This window comes from Notechis scutatus, chromosome 8 (assembly GCF_049901735.1).
Source record: "Notechis scutatus isolate UNSWTSFEM ecotype Mainland chromosome 8, rNotScu1.2, whole genome shotgun sequence".
NCBI lineage: Eukaryota > Metazoa > Chordata > Lepidosauria > Squamata > Elapidae > Notechis > Notechis scutatus.
The window spans coordinates 17,876,882-17,903,215 of NC_142016.1; the positions used below are offsets into that span (position 1 = coordinate 17,876,882).

The window sequence follows — 26,334 nt, forward strand, 5'->3', positions numbered from 1 at the left end:
TACAAGGGAACAGATAATTTCTAACTAACGCCACATGCACAGTGAGTGTTATCTCACTTTCCTGCTCCATCATTCTGCTCTTTGCCACTTTCAGGGCATCATGGGGTGGTGACATCACTAACTGCTTCTTCACTGCATGACTACACTTCACATCAGGGGTCCCCAACCTCTGGTCCGTGGCCTGGTACTGGTCCGTGGCCCATTGGGAACCGGTCTGTGCAAGCAGTGGCCGAGTGTGCAAGCGTGCAAAGTTGCATTTGCATCAACGGTGTGTGCACAAAACCATCCGCTCCCCCTCCCTGCTGTCGCTGGTGATCCGCAGAGCTGGGAAGGTGGGAAAATACTTCTTTACATGATCTTGAACTCTATTGCTTAAATAATGTTTCTCTTGCATCACTTGCATGCAAGAAACAGAAAGCTAGGGAAAAGCATCTTTCTCTTCTATACACTTGCTGTTGTGGCCCGCCAGTGGCCAGCAGAATTGGCAGCAGATTCAGACAGTTAGTGGGTTGGGGAGGAACATGGGCCAGTCCTGGAGTCTCGGGAAGGCTCTGACGAGGGCTCTGCATCGGAGGCAGAGATGGGGCCAGGGCCGTCAGACAGTTTATCAGCTGCCTTCAGAGTCAGAGATCAGTGAGGCAGAAGAACAGCTGGAGCCTGTTCCCAGTGTGCGCATGCGCAGAGCTGCCAGGAGAAGGGAGCAGCTAAGGAACAAGGGTCAATTCGGGAGTAAAGCTACAGGTGGATGGTGAATGGCCCCTCCCAGAGGGAATAAAGAGGAGCGAAAAGGAGAGTGGTGTTTGCAGGAGGCAATTAGTTCAATTCATTAGGGTGAAGATCTGTTCCTGACTCCTTGCCAACTATTGTCTGCTACAGAGTGGCACTTGAAAGATATCGGCCTGGCAGCTCTCCAAGCCTGATAAAGGTCTGTAGATGTGAAATCTCTTAAAAGACTGTTGGCTGGGGACTTTGCGGGAGAGGAATTCACTTTAAACTAACTAAAAGGGGTTTTATCGGGAAGAGGAGTCGGCTTTGTGCTTTTGGAAAGCCTAGGTCAGAACACTTGCTCTGGTGTGAATAGGTGCTGTCCCAAGATCACGGTCTACTTTGTTTGCAATCCGCATGCAGAATCTGCTTCTCATTCTCTCAGCTCAGCTTACGTACAAATCACACATTCCGTTCTCCAAGCGAACATTTGCCTTCCTCTACCCTTTGAACTACCTGGGCATGGTCGTTCTGTACAGCAGTCAAGTAGTTCTCCAGTGCCGCCCGACGGTTATCATTCAGCTGTGCTACCACCCGGGCCAGATGGGTCTCCACCAGCCGCTGGCGTTCTCCAGCCACCTGCTCTTCCAGTGTCTGGAGGACAGATTGGAAGTGCTAGAAAGCAAGAAGAAGAGAGAAGCCGTTCAGGATATTTCAGAATAAGAGTTAGAAGGGACCTTGGAGGTCTTCTAGTCCAACCCCCTGCCTAGGCAGGAAACCATACACCAGACAAATGGTTATCCAACATCTTTTTAAAAACGTCCAGTGTTGGAGCATTCACAACTTCTGGAGGCCAAGTCGTTCCACTGATTAATTGTTTTGACTGTCAGCAAATTTCTCCTCAGTTCTAGGTTGCTTCTCTCCTTGATTAGTTTCAATCCATTGCTTCTTGTCTTGTCTTCCAGTGCTTTGAAGAATAGGCTGACTCCCTCTTCTTTGTGGCAGCCCCTCAAATATTGGAATACCCGCTATTATATCACCCCTAGTTCTTGTTTTCACTAGCCTAGACATATTCAATTTCTACAGCCATTCATATATTTTAGAAGCCCCCTAATAATCTTTGTTGCTCTTCTCTGCACTCTTTCCAGAATCTCAACATCTTTTTTATAATGTGATGACCAAAACTGGATGTAGTATTCTAAGTGTGGTCTTACCAAGTCATTATAAAGCAGTCCTAACACTTCACGTGATTTTGATGCATGAATACTGTATCATTAAAAGGCAGGTACCTTCTATCATATGTGGTGGCTATGCCCCAAGACCAGGAAATACTGGATTAAAATAAAAAATTGAACTTAAACCGGAATTTTTCCTATTAGGAATAATTACAGATCAATACCCCCAAAAGATAAAATACATTATTTTGCATATCCTGACGGCAGCCAGAATAGCTTTTGCACAAATGTGGAAAGGACCTAACACTCCCCCAGACGAGTTAATTATACACAAAATACTGGAATGTGCAGAGATGGACATGCTTATGCTAGAAATGAAAGAGGACAACTCCGAATATTATGCAATATGGCATAAATGGTATGAATGGTTAGAGAATAGATATAAAAAAATAAGATTAGATTAATGTAATTATTTTAAGAGGCCTTAAGAGAGTAATATGATAAATATATAGAATATAACATATATAGGATAGAAACAAATATAGATAGATACAATAGATATGTGTTGATGTATATAAAGAAAAAAATGTATAGAATAAGATTTATACGATATATATATTTGTCGATGCCATTGTACTTTTAAAAACATGAATGAGATTTGTATTTCTGGAAAAACACAATAAAAATCTATTTTAAAAAAAGGTAGGTGAACATGGACTTGGGAAAAACCTTGGGTGAAAGACCCTTGAAGCTTTATTACAGCAAAATATAAAATTATATTCCTGGAGCAGACATATACAGACTCCCTTTTAACTCCCTAAGGGCCAGGATAGTTCAGTAGCAAAGCAACAGCATCGAATTCCTTGAAACGCAATAAAATTAGCATTAAAGGCTTAAAATTACTCAAGCCACCTATAGAGACAATGAAACGCAAACACAACAAAGCATTCCATGCAGAGCTTATTCTCCTAGAAGCAGATGTTTAAGTTAACTTGAATGTGTTTAGAGAGTTTATATCCTGGCTGTTAATTAAAAAGCCAGGATGGCTTAAAATACTTTGTCAAAAGGACAATTAAACGATTGCCACACATTTTAACAACTCTACTGTATGAAAAAATGGTAGATTCCAAAATTTTTGAAAGAGCAGCATGAACACCTCAGCTTTTTAAGATACCTAAGTTTAAGGTTTTTAAGAAGGGAACCAAAGATCATCAGGGGAGGTTGCGAGACCAATTTCTATAAGGGAGGTTAGTCCAAGATATTTGGAGATTTATTACAAATTACTCTTTTTAAAAAAAAATATCAATATTTAGAAACCGACAGCTATCAATAGATGTACGCTAAAGACAAGCTACAACATCTGCTCACAGACAGGCTAAAAGAAACAGATACGAAGCCATGGGGTTGATTCAACTTTTGTTTTTGGTAAAAACATGTTTGGGCTTTCTCTCAGAGTAGAACCCATTCAAGTTGTTTTCGAATAATAATAATAAAAAAAGAATGCAACTATTATAAACACAGAATAGAATCAAACAACAGATAGAGAAAACAGAAGGGCCTTGTCATTCCAGCTCAGCTAAACCGTTTAAAACAAGCCATTGAAACTAACTTGAATTGTAAACCCTACAAAACCCAAAGCAGCATCCATGGAAATTGAAAGCTAATTCTAACACCTGAATGGAAAGGACAAACGGTATTGCCCTGGGTCAAGAAACCCACAAGTGAAGGATCTGCTGGTCCATCTACTAGTTCACCTAATCTTGACATGGATTTAATTTTTTAAAAATGTCATTATTAAATTCCCCAAACAAACATTAAAATACAAAGGGATGGGAGTCCAATGAGATGGTTGGCCAATCTCACCTCGTTCAGTGCTTGCCGGTCTGTTTTCGGCAAGTTTTTGGCTTCGTTGTCAGCTTCAGCCCATTCCTTCATCACCTGTGAAATCATAACAAAAGGACAGTGGTGTTATCCATACAAGGGTTTTCTGCTGTAGAAACTGGTTCTGGAGAAGCAGTTTCTGTTATCTGTGGAGATTCTCAATCATCCAGGCCATAGTTGTCTCAAAGTTGCTTTTCGTCCTTGAGGAAGAGGAAGGGAACATTTCGCTTCTCATCCAAGAAGCTTCATCAGAAGATGGCCATACTGACTATCCTTCTATCCCTCTGCCATTGAGCCATTGTCTCTAACCATTGAGCATGGTCTATGGAGTCATCCAGGTCATGGTTGTCCCAGAGGTGCTCTTTTCAAGAGGGAACTGGACTTTCTGGTTTTTCTTTGAAGACATTTTGCTTCTCATCCAAGAAGCTTCTTCAGCTCCCACCATCCAGTCAAGATAGTGCCTCTTGAAAAAAAGGACCTTTGGGACATTGAACATGGTCTTCTCCTTGCTGCAGGTTGAAAGGGAGGAAGGAAGGAAGGAAAGAAAGAAAAAAGAAATAAAAAGAAGAAAGCGAAGAAGTCCAGAAATATTTCACAAGAAGAGTTCTCCACTCCTCTATTCGTTGCAGAATACCTTATGCCACCAGACTTGAAATTCTCGACCTAAAAAACCTTGAATTACGCCGTCTTTGGTCTGATCTAAGTATGGTATATAAAATCATACATTGCAATGACTTACCTGTCAATGAATACTTCAGCTTCAACCATAACAACACAAGAGCACACAATAGATACAAACTCAAGGTTAACCGCACCAAACTTGATTGCAGGAAATACGACTTCAGCAACAGAGTGGTCAATGTCTGGAATACTCTACCTGACTCTGTGGTTTCTTCCCCAAACCCCAAAAACTTTAACCTTAGACTGTCTACTATTGACCTCACCCCTTTCCTAAAAGGCCTGTAGGGGGCGTGCATAAGCTCACCAACGTGCCTACTGTCCCTGTCCTATTGTTTCTTTATTTTTCTTATATGTACCCATTTCATGTATTCATAACTATGTATATACTTATACCTATTATTTTGTAAGCTATTGACAAATCAAATAAATCAAATAAATAAATAAAAGAGAAAGAAGAAAGAAAGAAAGAAAGAAAGAAAGAAAGAAAGAAAGAAAGAAAGAAAGAAGAAAGGGAAGAAGGAAGGAAAGAGAAAGAAAGAAAGAAAGAAAAAAGAGAAAGAAGAAAGAAAGAAAGAAAGAAAGAAAGAAAGAAAGAAAGAAAGAAAGAAAGAAAGAAAGAAAGAAAGAAAGAAAGAAAGAAAGAAAGAAAGAAAGACTTAGACATGGCTCCTACAAATCAGTATGATTTATATTGCACATCCATCATTTCTAACAGGATTAGAGCGTCTCCGTCATTGTAGGAGTGCAATCTGTCAAGAGAAATCCTTTGATGGCCCCATGGGTGTGTCTGAACTCATCAAACGGAACCATACAATGAAAGCTTGCATATCTGCAAGCTGAGCAAATCCTCTTTCCTGTCTGTCCAGCCATTACCTCATTGATCTGTTTCATGCGCCGCTCCTCCAGGTCCATCTTGGCTCGCAGGAAGTTGGCGTGTTCATTCCCATCTCCAGGCATTTCAAAATAAACATCTACCCCGTCCGTTGGGCGAGGGGTTGGGGTCACTGTATAGACAGCAATTGTGTTAGACAAGACCAGGCCTTCTTACCAGTCTTAAAGCAAAGATAACGTAAGTTGTTGCCTTTGAACTGTTTTGAACATGGCACATGGAAAAGATTATATAAGAGCTGTGATGGCACCATGGTTAGAATGCAGTATGGCCGGCCAATTTTGCCAACTGCCAGAAGTTCGATACTCACTGGCTCAAGATGGACTCAGCTTTCTGTCCTTCTAAGGACATGCAAAATGAGAACCCAGACTGTTGGGGGCAATATGCTGACTCTGTAAACCGCTTAGAGCAGGGGTGTCAAACTCAAGGCCCGTGGGCTGCATCTGAGCCACGATGTGGTCAGATCCAGCCCACAGGGCCGTCCTGGAAAATGTAAGGGGCCAGCCCGCGTTGCTTTGGCCCGGTCTATCCAATGCGAAGAGGAAACATGCCAGCAGTTTGGGGAGTGGCATCAAGTTGGCCATGCCCACCCAGTTGGCCACACTCACCAGTTGGCCACACCCACTTGCCCCCCCACAAGTTCAACCACAGTCCTTATGTGGCCCTCAAAGAAATGGAGTTTGACATCCCTGGCTTCGAGAGTGCTGTAAAGCAGTGTCCCCCAATGGTGCTCATCTCTGTTACAAAGCCAAAGAGCCAGCATTGTCTGAAGACGTCTCCTTGGTCATGTGGCCGGCATGACTAAACGCCGAAGGTGCACAGAACGCTGTTACCTTCCCACCAAAGGTGGTCCCTATTTTTCCACTTGCATTTTTTACATGCTTTCAAACTGCTAGGTTGGCAGAAGCTGGGACAAGTAACGGGAGCTCACTCCATTAAGCGGCGCTAGGGATTCGAACGGCTGACCTTTCTGATCGACAAGCTCAGCGTCTAAGCCATTCAGCCACCATGTCCCTGTACATTGCTACATACCAGGGCTCAACTGCTACATACCAGGGCTCAATTACTGGGTGAATCCAGTCTAAAAAGGTGGACTTATCTAAAAAGGGAGTCTAGGAATGCAGAGAATGTAAACACTCATCCATTATTGTTGGACATGATTAGGACTAGAGATATAAGAGACAATCCAATTTCTCCTTGAGAGAGGGCGGCACTGCAAGAGCTAGCGAAAGGCTTGAGATCTGGCTCAGTGTAATTACGACAGGGTTCTCTCCCTTGCTCAGAAATTCAACTGCAATCCTTACTCTTCCTGGAATATAATTAAGATTCCATTACTCTCCTCCATGGGTCCCAACTTCTGCGGCAGCCTGACATCGATGGATTTGCATTCCAAAGCAGATGCAATTGCTTCCCCTGTTAAAATATGCCTGACCCTGCAGAAGTCACCTATCTCGAATATTTAAAACCATCCATGCATGCAAATCTATTTGGGCGCATGGCGTCCTGCAGTGATTTGGTTGAGGACGGAAAGAAGCAGGCCAGCCCCCTCGAGGCTTTGATTCTAAGCATCCTCTACCCTTTAGTGTCAGGGAGAGCTAGGTTCAGCGCTGTCTCCAAGACAGACTTCCCATTGTGACGAGGAGGAGGTGATGGGCACTCAGAGAAACAGCTGAGCAGCTGAGCATTTCCTGCTTTCTCAACCTAGTAGTAGCTGGCATCTTGCCTCTCTCCTTTCCGTGCCCCAGAGGTCCCTATTTTGCACGGTCTACATCAATGGTTGGATTCAAAACTTTTAACCGCCGGTTCCATGGGCATGGCTTGGTGAGTGTGGTGTGGCTTGGTGGGCGTAGCGTGGTAGGCATGGCAGGGGAAGGATACTGCAAAATCCCCATTCCCTCCCCACCCCACTAACCACTAACTCCATTCTCCTGTGCTGGTCAACCAAAGAAGACCTAGCCGATCAGCTGAGACTCAATGGGAGGCACAGAATAGATAGGGGCGGGGCCAGTCAGAGGTGGTATTTGCCAGTTCTCTGAACTACTCAAAATTTCTACTACCGGTTCTCCAGAACTGGTCCGAACTGGCTGAATACCACCTCTGGCCTATATTCCTCTTTCTTTTGATCTGTCTTTGAGCAATGATTTTTACCATGGCTGCCAATGGCTCAAAGTTCTGAGAAGCCCTTGAGAGTGTATTCCATTTAAGCCGGAGTTTTTTCTCCTAGGAATAATAATACCAGAAGGACTTAGTTTATCTAATAGTACATGTGTTGATGGCGGCTAGAATAATATATGTGCAATACTGGAAGAAGGAAAGCATACCGCCAGAAACAGAGATAATAAGGAAAATTATGGCCTGTGCAGAATTAAAATTAGAATTAAAAAACAAGGGGGAATCTGAGTAACTATGAAATGTGGAATAAATTCTATCAGTGGTTGCATAGAAGAAGGCACGGTCAGAACATAACTACCTATGATGATTAGAATAATTAGTAAACCATGTATCAAACAAGAGGATTGTAAATGGTAAAGTAACATTTATATATGTACTGTATAACAATTGTAACACCAGAACGGCTGCCCTGTGTTGTATTCTTATAATTAAAATAAAATAAATACATACAAAAAAAAACCCCAGTCTTCATAGGGTGGCCTTTTTTTCTTCCTCTAGATGCACAAGTAGTCCTCTACTTACAACCACACATGAGCCCGAAATTTATGTTGCTAAGCAAGACATGTAACAGATTAAAAGAATTGGAAGGGACCTTGTCGGTCATCCAGTCCAACCCCTCCACCCCCCCGTCCAAGCTAAGTGGGTTTCGCCCCATGTGATGACATTTCTTGCCACAGTTGGTTCACTGAATCACCGCCGTTGTTAAGTTAGCAACAGGATTGTTGCTGCCCTTACTGACTTGGATTGTCAGAAGGCCACAAAAGGTGATAACTCAATCCTGGGACATACATAGCAGTTTCTCAACATCTGAATCTTCACCGCGTGACCATGGGGAAGCTGCCATGGTCATAAGCATGAAAAAACGGTCATAATCCCCTATTTCCAGTGCCGTTGTAACTTCAAATGGTCACTAAATATTGGACTACCTGCAATCCACAGATTTGTAATCGTTGCCTATGGCAGGGGTGTCAACTCGATTTCAATGAGGGCCACATCAGGGTTGTGTTTGACCTCGGGGGTGCTGGAGTGGGTGTGGCCAGGGTGGGTGTGGCCAACTCGACGTCACTCGTGTCAGGGGCACCTGTGGTGGCCAGAGCTCTCTGCCAGCAAAAACGGACTCCTGAGCTCCGTTTTCGGCTGTGTCAGCCTCCTGCAACCCTCTGACAGCGAAAACGGACCTCGGGAGGATGGCCTTCCTGAGCTCCGTTTTCCCTGGCAGAGGCACCACAGGCCAGTCCCTTAGCTATTTGCAGGGTGGCCCTGTGGGCCAGATCTAAGCACCCCACAGGCCGGATCTGGCTCCCCGGCCCTTGAGTTTGACATCCCTGGCCTATGGCCTTCAGATACTCTGCCCCCTCTGGGCCTCTTTTGAAGTCCCAGAGCATCCTGGTTTTTGTTTTTTTCAGTTTAGAGAGACATTTGAGGATAACTTAACCTCAAATCCATCAAAACAACCTCAAAGGCCAAGCCTTTTTTTTTTCAAACCTCTGGGGACGTCATGAAATCACCAGCAACACCGTCCGCGGCACTCAGGAGGCCAAAAAGATTTTAGCAAATGATGTTTCCCCTGTTTGCCTGTTTAATCTAACCATGTGGTCATCCAGAGAAGCATTAGAGGCTGCCCTTCTCTCTCTCTCTCTCTCTCTCTCTTCATTGATATGGTCTCTCCAGGGGTGGGCTTCAAAAATTCCAGCGACGGGTTCTCTGCCCCGTTGCTGAGTGGCCGTGGCCTAGTTGGCCTCCAGCACCATGGCGGGAGGGTGCGGGGCAGGCTTTTCGCCTTCCCGAGGCTCCGGAGGCTTTCCTGGTGAAAACTGCCTCCCTCAGGCCCGTTTCCGGACTTCCAGAAGGCCCATTTCCCCCCCCTCCCTGAGCCTCTGTGTAGTCCCTGTACTTACCTCACATCCAAAATGGGCCGCGTAGAGACTCCTCGGAGGGGCAGGGCATGGTGGGAGGGACCAGCCAGGGGTGGGATTTAGCGGTTCGCCGAACCAGACGTAACGTTAGCTACAGGTCCGCCTGAACCCAGGCGAATCTGTAGCAGCCCAACCCCGGGTCTCGGTTGAGACGGTAAGCAATAGCAAGAAAGGACATGGACCTTGGAAGGTGCTCTATGAGGTTGACTCTTAAAGATGGGTCTTTGCCTCCACTGCTTACCTTTGACATCTTCTTCTGTGGTCTGAGTCGTAGTGGTGATGGTGGTTTGAGTGATGCTGTCATCGTAATATCCTGGTTCCACATAATAGTCATCCCAGGCAGCACGGAAACGGTTAGAGTCAGGAGCACTCTCTCCAGGAATCTCTTCCTCTTCTTCCTCTTCCTCCTCCTCCTCTTCTTCTTCTTCCTCCTCCTCCACCTCCTCTTCCTCTTCTTCATCCATATTTCTGTCTTCCTCCAATTCTAAACTTTCTTCCTCTATTGGAATACGCCCTGTTGGTACTTTGTTGCTGGAAAAAAAGACCCATCGAGTTAAGATCCCAAAACAAATCCATCAAGCAAGAAGATGCATTTGAAGAGCAGGGGAAAGGCATGGGAAAAGGAAAATATTCCCATTCAACTACATAATCCTGTAGGAGCAATGTCTTCAATTTTGTGCTATTTTTCTTTTTTTTCTTTTTGGTCTTTTAATGATCCCGTAATCCCTTACGTTGTGGGGTAAAGTCGAGGCAACGGAATGGAGCTGAATGTTTACTGGCCGGATGCCCTTCCTGTTGCCAATGCAGAGGTTTTTTTCCTCAGCAGATACATTCTCATTGTGCCCAGAGAGAGAAATATCTGTTGCTATCTGAGATCAAACTTCTCACAGGTTGTGAGCTCCACCTCTGCCATGCACCAGTCTTCAATTTTGGCTAATAAAGCAATCAATTGTATATGTATACATATATACTAGTGGTGTATTCAGCGGCCACCAGATCGAGCAAACTGGTAGCAAGAATTTGGCGTGGGTTGCCGAACTGGTAGGAACTTCTGGCTGGCCCTCCCCAATCGCCCTCCCCGATGCTCGCTTACCCGCTCGCCTGACATTCGCCTAAGGTATTTCTTTTTTTTCCTCGCCTTCCGACAATCAGCTGTGCATAGATCAGCTGCGCTAGGATTCCCCTTGCTGAGGCCCAGGAAGGCAAAAAATGGAGGGAGGAGCTCAGGCCCCCCTCCTCCATTTTTTGCCTTCCAGAGCCCCAGAAAAGCCTTAGAGGAGCAAAAACGCCCCCTCTCCTAGAGGCTCCTCTGAGGCTAGGAAGCTCCCAAAAATGGGTGGGAGTGGCAAAAAGGCAAAAAAAAAAAAAAAGCCACATCCACCCAGTCACATGGCCATGCCTATCAAGCCACACGCCCACAGAACCGGTAGTAAAAAAATTTGAATCCCACCACTGATATGTACACACATATATCTAAACATTTCCTGTCAGATTTCCCCTGTAAGAGCCAGATCCAGGAACATTCTAAATGAAATAAGTTTTGCAAGGGGTAAAATTTGGTCTCCAATGGAATCTTAACCGCCTTCCTATGCAGCTGGACCTGCTCAGACTCATCGTCTCACCTGCGCAGGGCTTCTTCCCTTAAATGGGCAACCACCGGGGGTCCCTCCGTAGCTTGCTCCACCCTGATGGCTGGCGGGCGTGAAGGGCAGCACACGTATTCCACACCTCGGAAGCGGTCAGCTCCACAAGGCAGTAACATGCCGTAGCTGTGTAGCTCAAGATGTTCACCACTGCAGGCCTGAAAGGTGGACATGAACAAGGTTAAAATGCTGCGAGGCAACAGCCCGAGACTGGTTCACACGATACGGTGAACCTGCCTAGAGTGCCAGGTAAACCTATAGGCCGTACAGTTGAGTTTTGTCGTGTGAACTCAGATAACGTGAGAAGAGTATCCTTCACTTAACACAGTGCATGCTGTGAAAACTTGTCAAGCCTTACTTACTAGGTAGAGCAGACTGGAGATGTGGCCAGATGAGCTAATTCTACTTTACTGTGAAGTTATATTAACAGCATCTGTCTGAAAATACTATTCTGCCCTCATCTTGTTGGTTTATTTCTTTTTCTTTTAAGGACCCTGTAATCTTTTGCATTGGGGTGGAGTAGGGATGACTTAATGGAACTGAGCCTACATGGAGTTTGCAGCAGAGATTTTCTCTTTGGGGCCAGAAATATAAGTATCTGACACTACCTAGGATCAAACTCACAGTCTCCACCTCTAGGCCACCATGCCACTCCTAACCCTTTACAGACTGAGAAACTAGGGAGGGTCTTCTTTGAGCCTCTTTATCTGCCTGTTATGCAGCTGTGGGCTATGCCGTCTCTTATCTGGCTGTTCCCTAGGTAGCATCTCTGGATCCAGTCTCCCAAGGTGTTTCCTACATACCATTACAAAACCTGCTTGGATGAGGCAATCATACTATAGCTTAACCACAGCTATGTTTAACCGCAACTAAGAATGATTTGATCTAAGTTAACACTAATTTAGGAGATGGCTTAATTCAGACAACCAGACTCAAGTAGAAATGCTTGGTAAGAAGCCCACAGTTACTCACCTCTTTAGCCACACTATGCCAATACAAGTAGGTCTCACAGGAGTCCATTTTCTCTTGGTGTAGGAATTTGCACTTGTCTGGTACAAGAAGTGCTTCGCTCACAAACTCGCCCACTGGGGAAAGAGAACAGCAAGTAGGTTTATCACTTTGCCCTATCAAGGAGTAATGACGAAAGAAAGTTATTATAGTTAATATGTACAAGTAAAGGCTAGAAGTTAAGATTAGTATTATATACTGTATGTTTAAAAAGTAAAAAAATAAGAGATGATGGCATAGAAGGTTTACTGAGAGAGATAAGCAAATACTGCTATTATTATGTGATCACTATTAATGTTATGAATATTATTGCTAATATTATTACTATTATTTCTCCAAACTAATTGTACCCAGACAACATGCGGTTCATGTAGACATTGATGGTTTATAAATCAATCAATCAATCAATCAATCAATCAATCAATCAATCTCTATAAAAGCAAAATACCACTCACTCATCATCACAAAATCTCCAGAACCGTAAAGCCTACAAACTCGAAATTCGGCATGTATGTTCCTCTTGGCTTCTAGGTGCTCACAAGAAAGGATTTTTCAAAATGTCCATCAGAGCATTAGTATTTCGTATATTATTATTAACACTCTCTGATGCTAAGGAGTTCTACTCCCCCTCCCCACCTGAAAAGAAATATCTTCCAAATGCAAAACACAAGCAGAAGAGTTTGTTTTAGTTTCACAGCACCAAGCAGCTTTAGTACAGAACAGTTGAGCTAAGCCACGCCCAGGCTCCTTGCTGTCTCCTTCTTGCTCACACAGCAAATACTGTTTCAGTTTCCAAACAACCCTCAACTCTTTCACACACTGACAGGATGGATGCTGGTAGGCAGAGGCACAATTCCCCCCCTTATTTTCCTCCCCCAAAACTAAGCCTGACCACATAGTTTCGTAGCGAAGCACAGGTATCGAGCTAGTAAATAAATGAAGAAAGGAGCAATGATGAGGTATTTATTGTAGCTATGCCTGACAGGATAGGCTACAATCATTAGGATTATAATGATTCCTCTATTCTTCCATCTTTTGTGTCACTAACTAAAGGTCTGAAAGTTGGGATTCTCCAGATTTTTACTGATTACAACTGCCAGCATCCTTGACCATGCTAACTAAGCAATGATGGGAGCTAGGATCCCATAGTTTTTAAGATTAGGAAAGCTGCAGGTTCCTCTACTTTTATCACTCTGATTCTTCCCAGAGAGATGAGTAGCTTAACATCAGTTTTGAAGGCACGGAGGTTGGTCCCCAAATTTGCCTTGAGGTAGATCAGATTTGGTGTTAAATGGCCTGGAATTATGGGATCTGACGTCTGGCAAGTATGGAAGGTGTTAATTTGTCAAAGGTTCATCAGGATGGACGAAAGTTTAATTTGACAAAAGACAATATTTCCTTCAAAGTATCTGCAAAGCAGGCAAGACCAAAAGATCTAAAAAAGAATTATCTACAACCCCAAGTTTGGAAAACTCCAAGACAGGTGAAATAATGTTAAACTACAGAGATAGACAATTTGGGGTCCTCTACACCAAAGTTTAGATGGCAAGCAACTCCTCCGTTGGATAACCATTTGTCTGAAGTGGTGTAGGGTTTCCTGCCTAGGCAGGGGGTTGGACTAGAAGACCTTCAAGGTCCCTTCCAACTCTGTTGTTCTATTCTATTCTAAATCCTTTGTCACTGGTCATTCTACTGTATCCCACAGATATTGAGACTCTAAACTATTGAAGGATTTCTGGTTGCTTTGCTAATTATAATGCAATAAACATTTAGAAAATAAAATAATGCTATCACAGCACTTTCTCCTGGAAAAGAATGACACAGGAGTTTTGTCCACAATCAATTTCTGCACCAATAGCAGCTTCTTCATTTCTGCTCAAAAATAAAGTTCCACTGAACTGGTCTAAGTGAATGTAACCTCCATTTCCACTAAATCAGAGCTAAGTGTATACCGTAATCAGAGGTGGTATTCAGCAGGTTCTGACCAGTTCTGGAGAACTGGTACCAGAATTTTTTTAAATTTTTTTTTTATTAAATAAACAAACACAAAAACAAAAAGAAACATTAAAAACAATGAACATGGTACAATCCTCCTAACCCACATAGTTGTCTTACATTGCTAAATCACATATAAAAATAGTGCATGTTTACATTCTATATACATAGTATATAATATATACATACATTTAATCATTTCTTATTATCTTGATCCTATCTCTTTTCTAACCAACCATAAAACTTATCCAATACTTTCATCCTTACTTTTTTTAATTTTTTTGTCAATTTGTCCATTTCTACGCACATCCAGATTTTCCTAATTATTTCTATTTCACTTGGAGTTTCTTTACATTTAGAAATTTTGAGTAGTTGGGAGAACCGGCCAATACCACCTCTGACTGGCCCCGCCCCCATCTATTCTCTGCCGCTTGAGTCCCAGCTGATTGGCTGGTCTTCTTTTGTTGCCCTGAATAGGAGAACGGAGCTGGAAAGCAGGTTAGTGGGGTGGGGAAGGAATGGGGATTTTACAGTAACCTTCCCCTGCCATGCCCACCAAGCCACGCCCACCAAGCCACACCAGGCCCACCAAGCCACGCCCATAGAACCAGTATTAAAAATTTTTTGAATCCCACCACTGACCATAACTTTCTAGCATGAGTCAGCATCGGTGTTTCTCAATTCAGCATCTTTCGGATGGATGGATTTCAGATGTGTGGATTTCAACTTCAGCATGCTGGCCGGGAATTCTGGGAGTTGAAGTCCATCCATCCATCCTAAGTCCACTGAGGGTGAGAAACACTGGCCTACCCTACACGTTTTTAAACTTTCTTCAGCCCTCACCTGCCAAAAGGCTCCCGAAGGAGTGGGGAGGGGGCTTGCATTTTATCAGTAGCAAGACATCCCTTGCCTTCTAGCTGGTGCTTTCAAAGGCACAACCTCCCAAGGCAGCAGAAGGGACAAGAAAAATGACAACCACACATTATTTCATTCCCAATTTTAAAGCCAGTCCTTATCATCCCCAACTGGAAATGCAAACAGGTCGATCATCTGCTGGACTCTGTGCTTACCAAGACACTGGTAGGGTACCACAATGTGCATCTGGCCTTTGCATGATGAGCGTCCCTTCTTGCACCACTTGTCTATGGTAACTGGCTGCGTACCTTCCACAGCATTCGTGATCTGAAGCTCTGGGTATACCTGCAGGGCAAACGGCCGTTAGTAGGGCATCAAAGAGAGGGAAGAGAAAAGCAGGAAGTCGATCTCCCTTGGGACACTTGAAAGCAGGGGTGGGATTCTACCAGTTTGGACAGGTTCTACAGAACTGGTTGTTGTGATACTGCGCAGTTTGGAGAACGGGCCAATCGTGCCCCTGGCTGGTCCCACCCCTCTCCACCTGCCCCTCCCCTCCCCTCCCCACCCAGTCAGTCCTTATCGTGCATGTGCGACATCGCTGACTGCGTTTTATATTTCCCCCCCCCCTCCCGACAATCAGTCGTTCCGATGATCAGCTGTGCCGGGATCCCCCTCGCTGTCTTACTGCTTCGCCCTCTTTTGCCTCCTGGACTTTAGGGAAGTCTCCACGGGGTGGGGTGGGGCGTTTTTGCTCTCAGGAAGCTTCCCTCAGGCCCAGGAAGCAAAAAGGGTGCACAGCCGCCCCCAAACTGCACCGTGCTCTGTTTTTGCCTTCCTGGCCCCAGGAAGCTTCCTGGGAGCAAAAACAGCCCCAGGAGGCTTCCCGAGGCCCAGGAGACCCCAAAAAAAACCCTGGAGGAGGGGTGCTGCCAAAAAAAAAAACCGGAGTGATGCCCACCCAGTCAAATGGCCCACCCACCAAGCCACGCCCACAGAACTGGTAGTAAAAAATTTTTGAATCCCACCACTGCATGGGTGACATTTTATGGCATTTTTGTTGAAAAGCAGCATTTATTTTTTTTATTTTAGGGGGCAAAACTACCGACTGCCACAAAAGAACCATCCTAAAATCAGGTCAGTCATATGAGCAACCTGCTTTAGGACCCTCGAGACTTACAACACGGAGCCTGCCCATTGCGGTTGTAACTCAAGGGCTACCTATAGAACAGGGGTGTCCAACCTTGGCAACTTTAAGACTTGTGGACTTCAACTCCAAGAATTCCTCAACCAGCTTTGCTGGCTGAGGAATTCTGGGAGTTGAAGTCCACAAGTCTTAAAGTTGCCAAGGTTGGACACCCCTGCTATAGAACATACGATTTCTTTTTCCCTCAGTTAACCCCTGTTGGAGTTACTGTCAGAGGGTTTGAGAAAAAGAATTAAGAGGAACGGAAGGTTGTTTTCTGAGTTTCTAGGACTGTCAACAGAAGAGGTGTTGGTTGATTACACAAGAATAGGCCTGGCAAGTAGGAGGCTGAAAATTAAAAAGACGGGTTTGTAGGAACAGCAAGATTGACAGCAGATGGACTGGCTCAGAGGAGTCGTGATGAAAAAGTAGGAAGGGGTGATGACATCAGAAGAATGGGTACAGGTAGTCCTTGATTTACAACCATTCGTTTAGTGACTGTTGGCACCGAAAAAAGTGACTTACGACCATTTTGTATCTCACTTAAGTTCATTGCAGCATCCCTAGGGTCAGGTGATCAAAATTCAGATGCTTGGCAACTGGCATGTACTCATGACAGTTGTAGTGTCATGTGATCACTGTCTGTGACCTTCCCAGCTTGACTTCCAACCAACAAAGTCAATGAAGAGGGGAAGGCACATTCACTCAACAACCATGTTACCAACTTAACAACCGCAGTGATTATTTAAGAGCCGCAATGGCTCAGTGGTTAGAGTGCGGTACTGCAGGGCTATTTCTGCTGACTGCCGGCTGCCTGCAATTTGGCAGTTCGAATCTCACCAGGCTCAAGGTTGACTCAGCCTTCCAGCCTTCCGAGGTGGGTTAAATGAGGAGCCAGATTGTTGTTGGGGGCGATAGGCTGACTCTGTAAACCGCTTAGAGAGGGCTGTAAAGCACTGTGAAGCGGTACATAAGTCTAAGGGCTATTGCTATTAATACCTGGAGCAAGGAAGGTTGTAAAATGGGACAAAACTCACAACTCACAACTAACTTGCTTAGCCACGGAAATTTGGGGCTCAATTGTCCAAAAAACTACCTGTACTAGAAAAATGAGCTCAATGGGGGCGTACATTTTTATTTATTTATTTTATTTATTTACTTATTTTGTCAAAAGCTTACAATACAATAGAAAGAAGAATAAACATAAGTTTAAATATAAGAAATAGGAACTAATAATTGAGGACAATAGGACAGGGACGGTAGGTGCGATTGTGCACTTATGCACGCTTATGCATATTTATGACTCTGTGTGTGTGTGTGTGTGTGTGTGTACATGCTGGTGTGTATATACCTCCTGGCAGTAGCTCCGGATCTCCTCAGTGGTACGAAAGCAAGTCCGGGTGCCGATGGCATCAGGCTCCCAGTGGCCTGTCTGGACGTTGAGATGGAGGACCAGTTTCCCACAAAACATGGCCACTTGGGGGGTCCCCAGGGAGGGCCCAAGGGCTGCTCCCATCCCCTGAAAGCACAAAAAGAAGGGGGGGGGGAGGGAAGATTAGTCAACATGTCTGGCCAAAAACGCCCAAGCGGATGCTCTAGGCATGCACTGTGACTGCGATAGGACGGCAGCCAAGGTGACACCCAAAGGGCATCGTCTGTCACGCAAGGCTCTGCCACTTCAGCAAATTCCACCCCCACCCCCACCCCGCTCCTTTATTTTATTTTATCTTTTTTTTTAACCTCCTCTTTTCCCACCCCTCCCGTTCTTTGTTTGCACCATCTTTCTTTCCGGCTTCTCCTCCTCCAGCAACCACCAGGATGTTGTTGCTGTGGTAACCGCTCCCAATGGAGTTGCCAGATCTTCTCTGTTGCCATGGAGACCAGCTCCCAGATGGAAATTAATACTGCATCACCAGCCCCTTCCCTCTCTGCTGTTTCTCTTCACAGGGTCCAAACCCACCCCCCACCCACAATTGCCAGGTTTTCCTTCTCCACCTCCTTCTTTCTTCCTCACCTCACCTTTCTTCCTCCCCCTCTCTCTGCTCCTTCTTCATCAAGGCACCCCCCTTCCTCTTATTTGCCCCTCCAGCAACAGCTTCTTGCAGCATCTCAGTACCGATGTTGGGGACCACCTCTCAGAAAGAGGCCACAGCTTGGCCAATTTGGGCTGGATTTGGTTGGACCTTTGGTCCTGTACCTGAGTTAGCGAAACGCAAGGGCTGCATTCCCACAAGACGCTATTCCCAGGCACGTCGCGTTCTATCTGGCAGACTATCGAAACCTAATTTAGCTTAGCCTCGTGGGTTGGGCAAAAGGAAGGGTAGCAAAAGCTGGCGAGGTCCTTGTTCTTCTCAGTTCTAGCTGTTCCTCCTTCTCACGGGAATCTGAGCCTCAACATCAAAGCTGCTTCCATGACTGCATCCTACGTACCAAAGCAAGAAACAAGCCTCCGTTCCAATAAAGAACAGTTGTAGCTCCAGATTGACGTGAGGGCTCCTTGGTGCCCATTGAGCTTGCTTGTTTTCTTGCAGACTTTTAATTACCCTAACTAGGTAGCAACATCAGTGCTAGAAGGAGATGGGGATTGTGGAGTGGAGAAGGAGGAAGATGGGGGGAGGAAGAGGACTGTGGGGTCCTTGGTGCTCACTGAGTTTTCTTGTTTTCATGCAGACCTTTCATTACCCTAACCAGTAGCATCTTCAGTGCTAGTAAGGCGTGCCCTTTGACAGCTACTGACACAGACCTCTCAAGCATCCATTCACACAACCCCACCAGCGAGCTAGCTGAATCAGAAAAAGCTTGGGACCAAAATACTGGACGCAGTAAAAGAGAGAGAGGCTGGCTGTGGGTTGGAAAAGGCCGTGAATTGCAGAGCCTTGGAAGAGGCAGGGGAAATGCTTTGGTTTTTTTTAAGGATGAGAATGCTTGAGAAGAATCCTGAGGTTTAACCCCACAAAAAGGGGATTTGGAGGGTTGCAGATGACCAGAAAGAAGCGGCAGCGATGTAGCTGCCGATTTCTCTTTCCCGCCCTGCCACTCCCACCTTTGGACTGAATTCCACCCAGTGCATCAATTTCTCTTTTCTGGAAAGCGACAATTTAATTTAAAAATCAGAAATCTCCCCCCGCTGTCCATCCCTAAAACAGAGGTGGGAAGCATACAAGGGAGAAGCAGTGGCCTGCATATTAGTGGAAGCTGGCTTTTTTTTTTTCCTAGGGAGGGGCAGGATGGAGGAAAAAAGAGGGTGGGGTCCACCTAATGGATTTAAAACAAAAAAACAAAAAAACGGAGGGGCAAAAGAGAAATCAGGCCTGGATTAAGCTAGATCTCATGGCTAAGCCTATGCTTTAAGTGATTAAGCAGCTGCTGCTGCAGTTTGATGGAAGGCTGACCACTGGACTCTACATCAAATGCAGGGTTGGGGAAGGGAGGGAGGGAGAGAAAGAGGAAGAGAAAAGAAAAGAGTGGAGTGGATTTCCAATTGAGGGTCTGCCAGCCAGCCAGCCTGCCTGCCTGCCTGCCTGCCTGAGCTGTCTCTGTAAATAACCCAGGAAGGTGGATGTTGGCTCGGGTGGGAAGTGGTTAATGGAGATAGGATTAATAAATGAGCTTTAATCCCTGCCTCTGTTCCCCACCCCCCCACATGCCCAACCTGGCATTGGGTGAGCTGAGCTGGTCTCCCCCTTCTTTCTTTCCCCTAACCTTGATGCTTTGCCTTTTACAGCAGGGGAAAGGGCAGACTTCCAAAGGGGTGGCAGGAAGAGGAAGCTTTCAAAAGGAATTTAAAAAGCCTCTGAAAAGGTTCCCCCCCCCCATCCTTCCCCCCCCCCCACCCCACTCCTCCACGTGCCCATTGGGTCCTGCTTTCTCTGGGCTCTCCCATCCCGCTCTCTTCCCTTTCTCCCACCGATGGAAGGCCAGGTGTCTGGTTTAGATGACCAGGCCAAGATGGCGAAGGCTGGGCTTCTGGCCAACCCAGCAGCAGGGCAGGTGTGCCGGGGTGGGGGTGGGGGTGTGAGATAAAAGGAAGACAGCCCTCCCGTGGGCCTGAAGAATTGGGAAGGGGTGAGCGGAAGGAAGGCGAGGTGGGTTGCCGGTCCCTTGGCCCACCGAAGGAGCAGGGTTGGCGGGGAAGCGATGAAGTCCCTTGCGGTTGGATGATGTCCCTTTTGGCAGCGGTGGGAGAATTTTCCCAACATTTTCCAGGGCTGTGGCCTTTAAGGGAGCTTCTTCCCCCCACTCTCCCTCTCTGTTAGAAGTCAGGGGAAACATGGATGGAAAAGGGCCTGGGCTGAAGGCTGGGGAAGAAGTGACCACACAAGGTGGACGCTCCCTTCCAACCTCTACGTAGCAGGAGGATCTCTTCTCCGGCCTCTTTTGGAGAAGAATGAAAGAAATTCCTCCCACTCTGCAAAGCCAGATCTGGGGAATGTTAGCATCATCCAGTTAGATTAGAAGATGCTTCAAAGGTCTCTCCAGAGGCTTTAAAGGCCATCTAGTCTCACCCCACCCCCCCATTGCCGCTGCACTAGAAATTGTCCCTCCTCCCGGCCTTTTAAAGTACTTCAAGCTATAGTCCAATTATGAAAGTAAAAATCACGTGATCGCATTTATTTTGGGGCTTCCCTTTTATTGTCCTTTTTTTTTTTTTAAGGATTGGATGGAGAGGCGGTTTTAGCTGTTGTCTGTAACCTCCTAAGGGAAACAAAGGTGAAGTCACAGGCCTTCTTAAACACTTGTAAGTCAAGCAGGGACACTTAAGGGTGGCCTGGTGGGTGTAGGTGCAGCCTCGGTTGACTTTGTCTCCTCCAAGAGGAAAAAGGTTGGGTTGGAATCTCTTGGAGAGCTGCCCAATGAAAAGATGACAAAAATTGTGTGGCTGGAGGAGGACAAGAATTGTGTGGTTTTTGAACACCGTTGCATTCTCAACCAGCCCTGCCTGTGCCTTTGATGGTCATGCACACAAATCACAGCCCTTTCACTAACAGGGTGCGTGCATCGTGGTTTAGCAAAGCTTCCCCCAAAGCACAGTTTATTCACCCAAGCTGCAACTGCCTGGGTTCACACATACCATGAAACCAGAAAGCACAGCTTATAAACAACCAAGATGGAGTTCCGTTGACGTGCAATATTACACCAAAATGAAGCAAACCATCTTATGGCTCATCGTGGTGTATAAACCTAATTTTGGAGCCCCCACCCCATCCTCTGGAACCATTGATTCCACGGATGAAGAAGAGACAGAATATGCTAATGTTAAATGTTCTTCCTTTAGGATTCTGTTCAGCTATGCCCTCTTCCAACATACTTCTCCCCATACAGGCATTTTCTGTCACTCTTCACTGAGCTATTTCAGCCATTTCCCATATACTACCTTTCCTTCCTTCCTTCCTTCCTTCCTTCCTTCCTTCCTTCCTTCCTTTCTTCCTCCCTCCCTCCCTCCCTCTTTTCTTCCTTCCTTTTCTCTTTTCCTTCCTTCCTCCCTCCCTCCCTCCCTCCCTTTCCTTCCTTTTCTCTTTTCCTTCCTTCCTTCTTTCCTCCCTCCCTCTCTTTTCCTTCCTTCCTCCCTCTCCCTTTCCTTCCTTTTCTCTTTTTCCTTCCTTCCTTCTTCCCTTCTTTTCCTTCTTTCTTCTCTTTCTTTCTTTCTTTCTTTCTTTCTTTCTTTCTTTCTTTCTTTCTTTCTTTCTTTCTTTCTTTCTTTCTTTCTTTCTTTCTTTCTTTCTTTCTTTCTTTCTTTCTTTCTTTCTTTCTTTCTTCCTTCCTTCCTTCCTCCCTCCCTTCCTTCCTTCCTTCTTTTTCTTTCTTCCCTCCCCCCTTCCTCTTTTCTTTCCTTCCTCCCTCCCTCCCCCACCCCTCCCTCCCTTTTCCTTCTTTTCTTCCTGCCTGCTTGCCTTCCTACTTGCCAACTCTTCAGATCTCCAGTGGTACCAGTCTCCTAGGAGTGGACCACATCATTTTGGATACCTGAAAACCAGTCCAGGTGCAGTGGGATGGCTAGACTGAGACTCTTCCTAACCTCGTGGCTTTTCCTATTGGCCGAATGCACTGACAACCTGCCTTTTTGTGGGATTGAAAGAAACTGTGGCAGGTGTTGCTAACCACAAAGGAAGCAGCATTTAGTTCCAGCACACTGAGCCATAAGAAGTGGGAGAGGAAGGCTCACTTACGCCTCACTCAAGAAACATGTTTGCGACCCGGTTATTGTTCAACCCAGATTTTCTATAGTTCCCTCTAGGCAATTTGGCAGGAGAAATTCCACCTCGCAGGCAGGTTCCCCCAGATCCCCTAGGATGGCAACACAGTTTTGCAAGAGAGCGAAGCCCCCTTCCTCACAAAAGGGGGGGAAAAAACCACAACCTTCTCCCCATCAATAAAATTCAAATGTATAAAACCAAGGCATTAACCCTTCGGTGCAGAATTTGATCATATCCTTTGACGGAGAGAGAAAGCTGCCTTCATAATCACGGGCCAGGTAGCCTTGAAAGGCTGGCAGCTCCTCTCATTCTTGCTTGAAGGGCCCTCTTCCCACATTTCTGAATGAGGCCTTTTAATGATCCCAGCTTGGGGAGGATTGGCTGGTCCTATCACACAGGGCTGGGGGGGCGGGGAGAGAAGGGGCTGCACTAGGGCCAATGTCACACACAGTCTGCAATATTTGCGATGGAAAACTGCTGATGCCACTGCCTCTTATTAAAACTGGAATATGTATAGGGCCTCTCCAGATTTTGGAGCAGAAGGGCTAAAATGAGATGCATTTAATTGATGATTCCAAATGGATTCTGCTTTAAGGATATACTATTATTGGATGGATTTATGATGATGAAATGAATGTTATAACATAAATTAAATTAAAATGGTGAATAGCTCGCATAAAATGATGGAAAATAGTAATAGTCAAATAAATGATTAATAATGATTTTGTATGTATGTATGTATGTATGTATGTATGTATGTATGTATGTATATATGGTATTCAGCTTTGTTCGGTTATTTTCCCACATCATTATAGTTGTGCTTTTAAAAGCACAACTATAATGACGTGGGAAAATACCGAACAAAGCTGAATACCATACATGTAAGTACCTGCGAAAACTTAAGAAAAATATATATATATATATATTCGTAGATTTTCATGGGTACAGGTATGTAGGTCTAGGTGTGTTGGGTCTTTTCCCGTGTAAGATTAAGAGCATCTTGGCGACATTTCGGCGAGTGGGACCTCGCCAAACGTCGCCAAGATACTCTTAATCTTACACGGGAAAAGACCCGAACACACCTAGACCATGTATGTATGTATGTATGTATGTATGTATGTATGTATGTATATATGCATTAGATTGATAATATGAGAATTTATACAAACTATAAGTGAAGACTATGGAGATGAAGCACAAAAGACTTATACCAACTGACACACTGTATGTAATTGAAAGATGGTTTTATGTTTTATGTTTTGTTTGTGTAAGTTTGTCTAAAAAATAAAAAAAAATCTTTAAAAAACAAACACACAAATGGATTCTGCTTCAATATATTCAAATGCTGATAATGCCATGGAAGGAATAAACGACGTGGGAGACCCTATACAAGCTCATTTATCTCCCTGCGAACATCGACCCAAGAATTTTCTGGGTTGTTCCCCAATGAGAATGGCAGGCCTGTGAGCCCATTTGGCAGGATTTGAGTACATCAGGCAGAGTATCCACTAGGCAGTCAGACAGTGGAGACCAATCCTTTGGCTTGAGGTCATCTAGTCTCATCTGAAAGCCATCTGATGGCTATTTGCCTCCTATAAGTAGGGTAGCATCTCCTTCCCTCGACCAGACTATGGGGAAGCTATGGCTCTCTGGCCATCTTTGCTTGAGTACATCTGTTTTTGCAAAGGGCCAGTCCCAGACCGAGACACAGCAAGATGGCCAAGTACGATTCTCTGTGTTAGACGATCTGGGCCAATGTTGGCTCCCCGTACTTATCCCTCCGTGAAGATGGAGGGATTTGCAAAAAGATTGTGGGTTTCCTCGCCTACCCAGCCAACAGTAAGTCCATGGGGCTCATTTGTAGCAATAAGCCTCCAGCGGATGTGACTTGGAAACCTGCCACCAGCTTATGAAATGAGAAGGTGGCCATTGGCTCCGAAATGCTGATCACAGTTGCCCAGTCTTGAGGACAAGGTTGCAATGCCTTTTTTTTTGGGGGGGGGGGGGGGGAGGAAGTGATTTGATTAAGGACAGGGCACCAGCCAGTGCCAGATCACTTCCCACTTTGAAGCATCTGGTTGGATGGGTGGAGTGGATCTCCTTCACCTACCCCAAATTCTAGCCAAGAAAAAATAATAATCACACAAAGCAAAGAGCAGCTTTTTCTTAAGGTTTGGTGCCGGGCAAAGGCAAGTCAAACGGCAGAAAGCCACGACTCTGCTCCAGCAGGGGGTTGGACTAGATGACCTTCCGAGGTCCCTTCCAACTCTGTTATTCTACGATGACGCACCTTTCCCACGGCCACGAAGCCCCCCCACCACCTCCCCTTGCCAGACCCCGGTCTACCGGTGGCCTTTCCCAACCGGATTCGAGGGTTGGGGATGACAGACGGTGGAGTCCCCCCCAGCTGGAGGGCAGCGGGGCGTGGAAGGCAGACGGGCGCTTTCCTCTATCCACCTCCCCCCCCCTCCCCAGCCCCATCATTCCCTCCCTCCTGGGATTTCCCGGCAAGCGCTTCCTTTTCTCGCCCAATGCCTTGGAAAGACCCGAGACGGGGAAGGGTCTCCGAGCAGATCTCCGCCGTGACCTTGGGCTGCAGCCCCTTCTCCTTCTTCCCAGCCCCACCTTGCACACCGATGGTTTCCCCCTCCTCCCCACCGAGCCGCCGCCTCCCCCCACCCTCAAGCGCAACGGGCGGCGCTGCTGCTGCTGCGGTCCAGGCGCCCTGAGCTGCTCGAGCCGCCCCACCTCCGCGCCGGGGCTCACCTGGGTGTTGGCTGCGGCTCCCGGTCCGGGGAAAGAGCCCAGCACGAGCAGGGGCGCCAGGAGCCATCGCGCCGCCGCCGCCAAAGCAGCCGCATTAGCAGCAGCCGCCCAGCCAGCCGAGGCGCATCCCGTCGAGCCAGGAGCCATGGCTCTCGCCCCCGTCCGCTCTCGCTCGGCCGAGGGGCTCGGGCTTCTTCGTCCCCCCGCCGGGGGTAAAGACCGCGCGCGCGGGTGGCCCGATCCCTTCGCTCGGCTTGGGCTCCTCCTTGGAGCGGGAGAGGCGGCCACAAGGCAAAGGAGAGGCGGCTGCAAATGGAGGCGGCTGCTCTCCGGGGCTGCGCTGCGCTAAGTCAGGAGCAGCGCCGCCGCCGCCGCTGCTGCTGTTGGGCTGCTGCTGCCAGCTGGGCTGTGTGACAGGAGGAGCTGGCCCCGACGCCGCTCTTGCCGCCGCCGCCGCCCGCCGCTGCTGCTGCTGCCACCGATCGCCTGCCCCGCTGTTGCTGCTGCGGCTGCAGCCTCTGGCCGGCCCCTCCCCGCTTCGCCTCCTGCCTGGCCCCGCCCGCTCTGCCTGCAGCCACGGAACCGCCCAGGAGGAGGGGACCGCCGGAGCCGCCGCCACCGGGAGGCGGAGCGCGCGAGGGCGGAGCGCGGCTGGGGATGCGGAGACCGTCGGGACGCGCTGCTCCCGGTTCGGGAGGGAGACCGAGGCGGGGAGCTCCTTTCGGACAGTTCCTCCCCTCCCCTCCCCTCCCCGCCTCCAGGCGGCCAGGCAGGGACTCTCCGCCACGGCGGGGAAAAGCGCCGCCTCTCTGCCGGCTACCGAGGGCGAGGGAACCTCCACTGGACCGCGCGGGGCTGGGACAGAGCCGAGGGGCGGCTTTGGCGTGGTTCTCTTTAGCAAAGCTAAATGGGGGGGAGGGGGGGTTGTAGATAGATCAGGCCTCCCCCTCCCCCCTCCCCATCCCAGGGCTGGATCGGGCCAGCCGGAGAGAGCTCTGGTTTTCCAGTTTTCCTCCCCCCACCGTCCCCATGGAACACTATTAAGGTTTTTAATAAACAAGATTTTTTTTTTTAAATGACAGAAGTAATGCTTAGTAAAGAAAGCAGAAAAGAGAAGGGGAAAAGCAAAGCTAAAAATACAAAAGAAATAGGAGAAAATAGAAATAAGTGGTTTCCGATTTTCTTTACAAGTAATAATAAGTGTAGGATAGAATAGAATAGAAAGCAGGATAGGATAGGATAGGATAGAATAGAATGCAGAATAGAATAGA

The 26,334-nt window shown here is 46.7% G+C and overlaps 1 protein-coding gene across 2 annotated transcripts in view; it reads right to left on the reverse strand.

Moving 5' to 3' along the window:
* APLP1 (amyloid beta precursor like protein 1) overlaps window positions 1-25,603 on the reverse strand; it is a 47,849-nt gene extending 22,246 nt beyond the window's left edge. Inside the window, exons 1-9 of one of the 2 annotated variants that reach the window (XM_087970869.1) lie at window positions 25,064-25,603; window positions 17,455-17,622; window positions 15,136-15,265; window positions 12,035-12,147; window positions 11,042-11,220; window positions 9,661-9,950; window positions 5,316-5,446; window positions 3,744-3,818; window positions 1,222-1,380 (exon numbers count right to left, since the gene is read on the reverse strand). In XM_087970869.1, coding sequence (XP_087826995.1) covers window positions 1,222-1,380; window positions 3,744-3,818; window positions 5,316-5,446; window positions 9,661-9,950; window positions 11,042-11,220; window positions 12,035-12,147; window positions 15,136-15,265; window positions 17,455-17,622; window positions 25,064-25,210 — 1,392 coding nt within the window. In that variant the 5' untranslated portion in view covers window positions 25,211-25,603. The remainder of the gene's footprint in view (window positions 1-1,221; window positions 1,381-3,743; window positions 3,819-5,315; window positions 5,447-9,660; window positions 9,951-11,041; window positions 11,221-12,034; window positions 12,148-15,135; window positions 15,266-17,454; window positions 17,623-25,063) is intronic. The other variant, XM_087970870.1, reaches the window with a different exon arrangement.
* Between the last annotated feature and the right edge of the window lie 731 nt (window positions 25,604-26,334).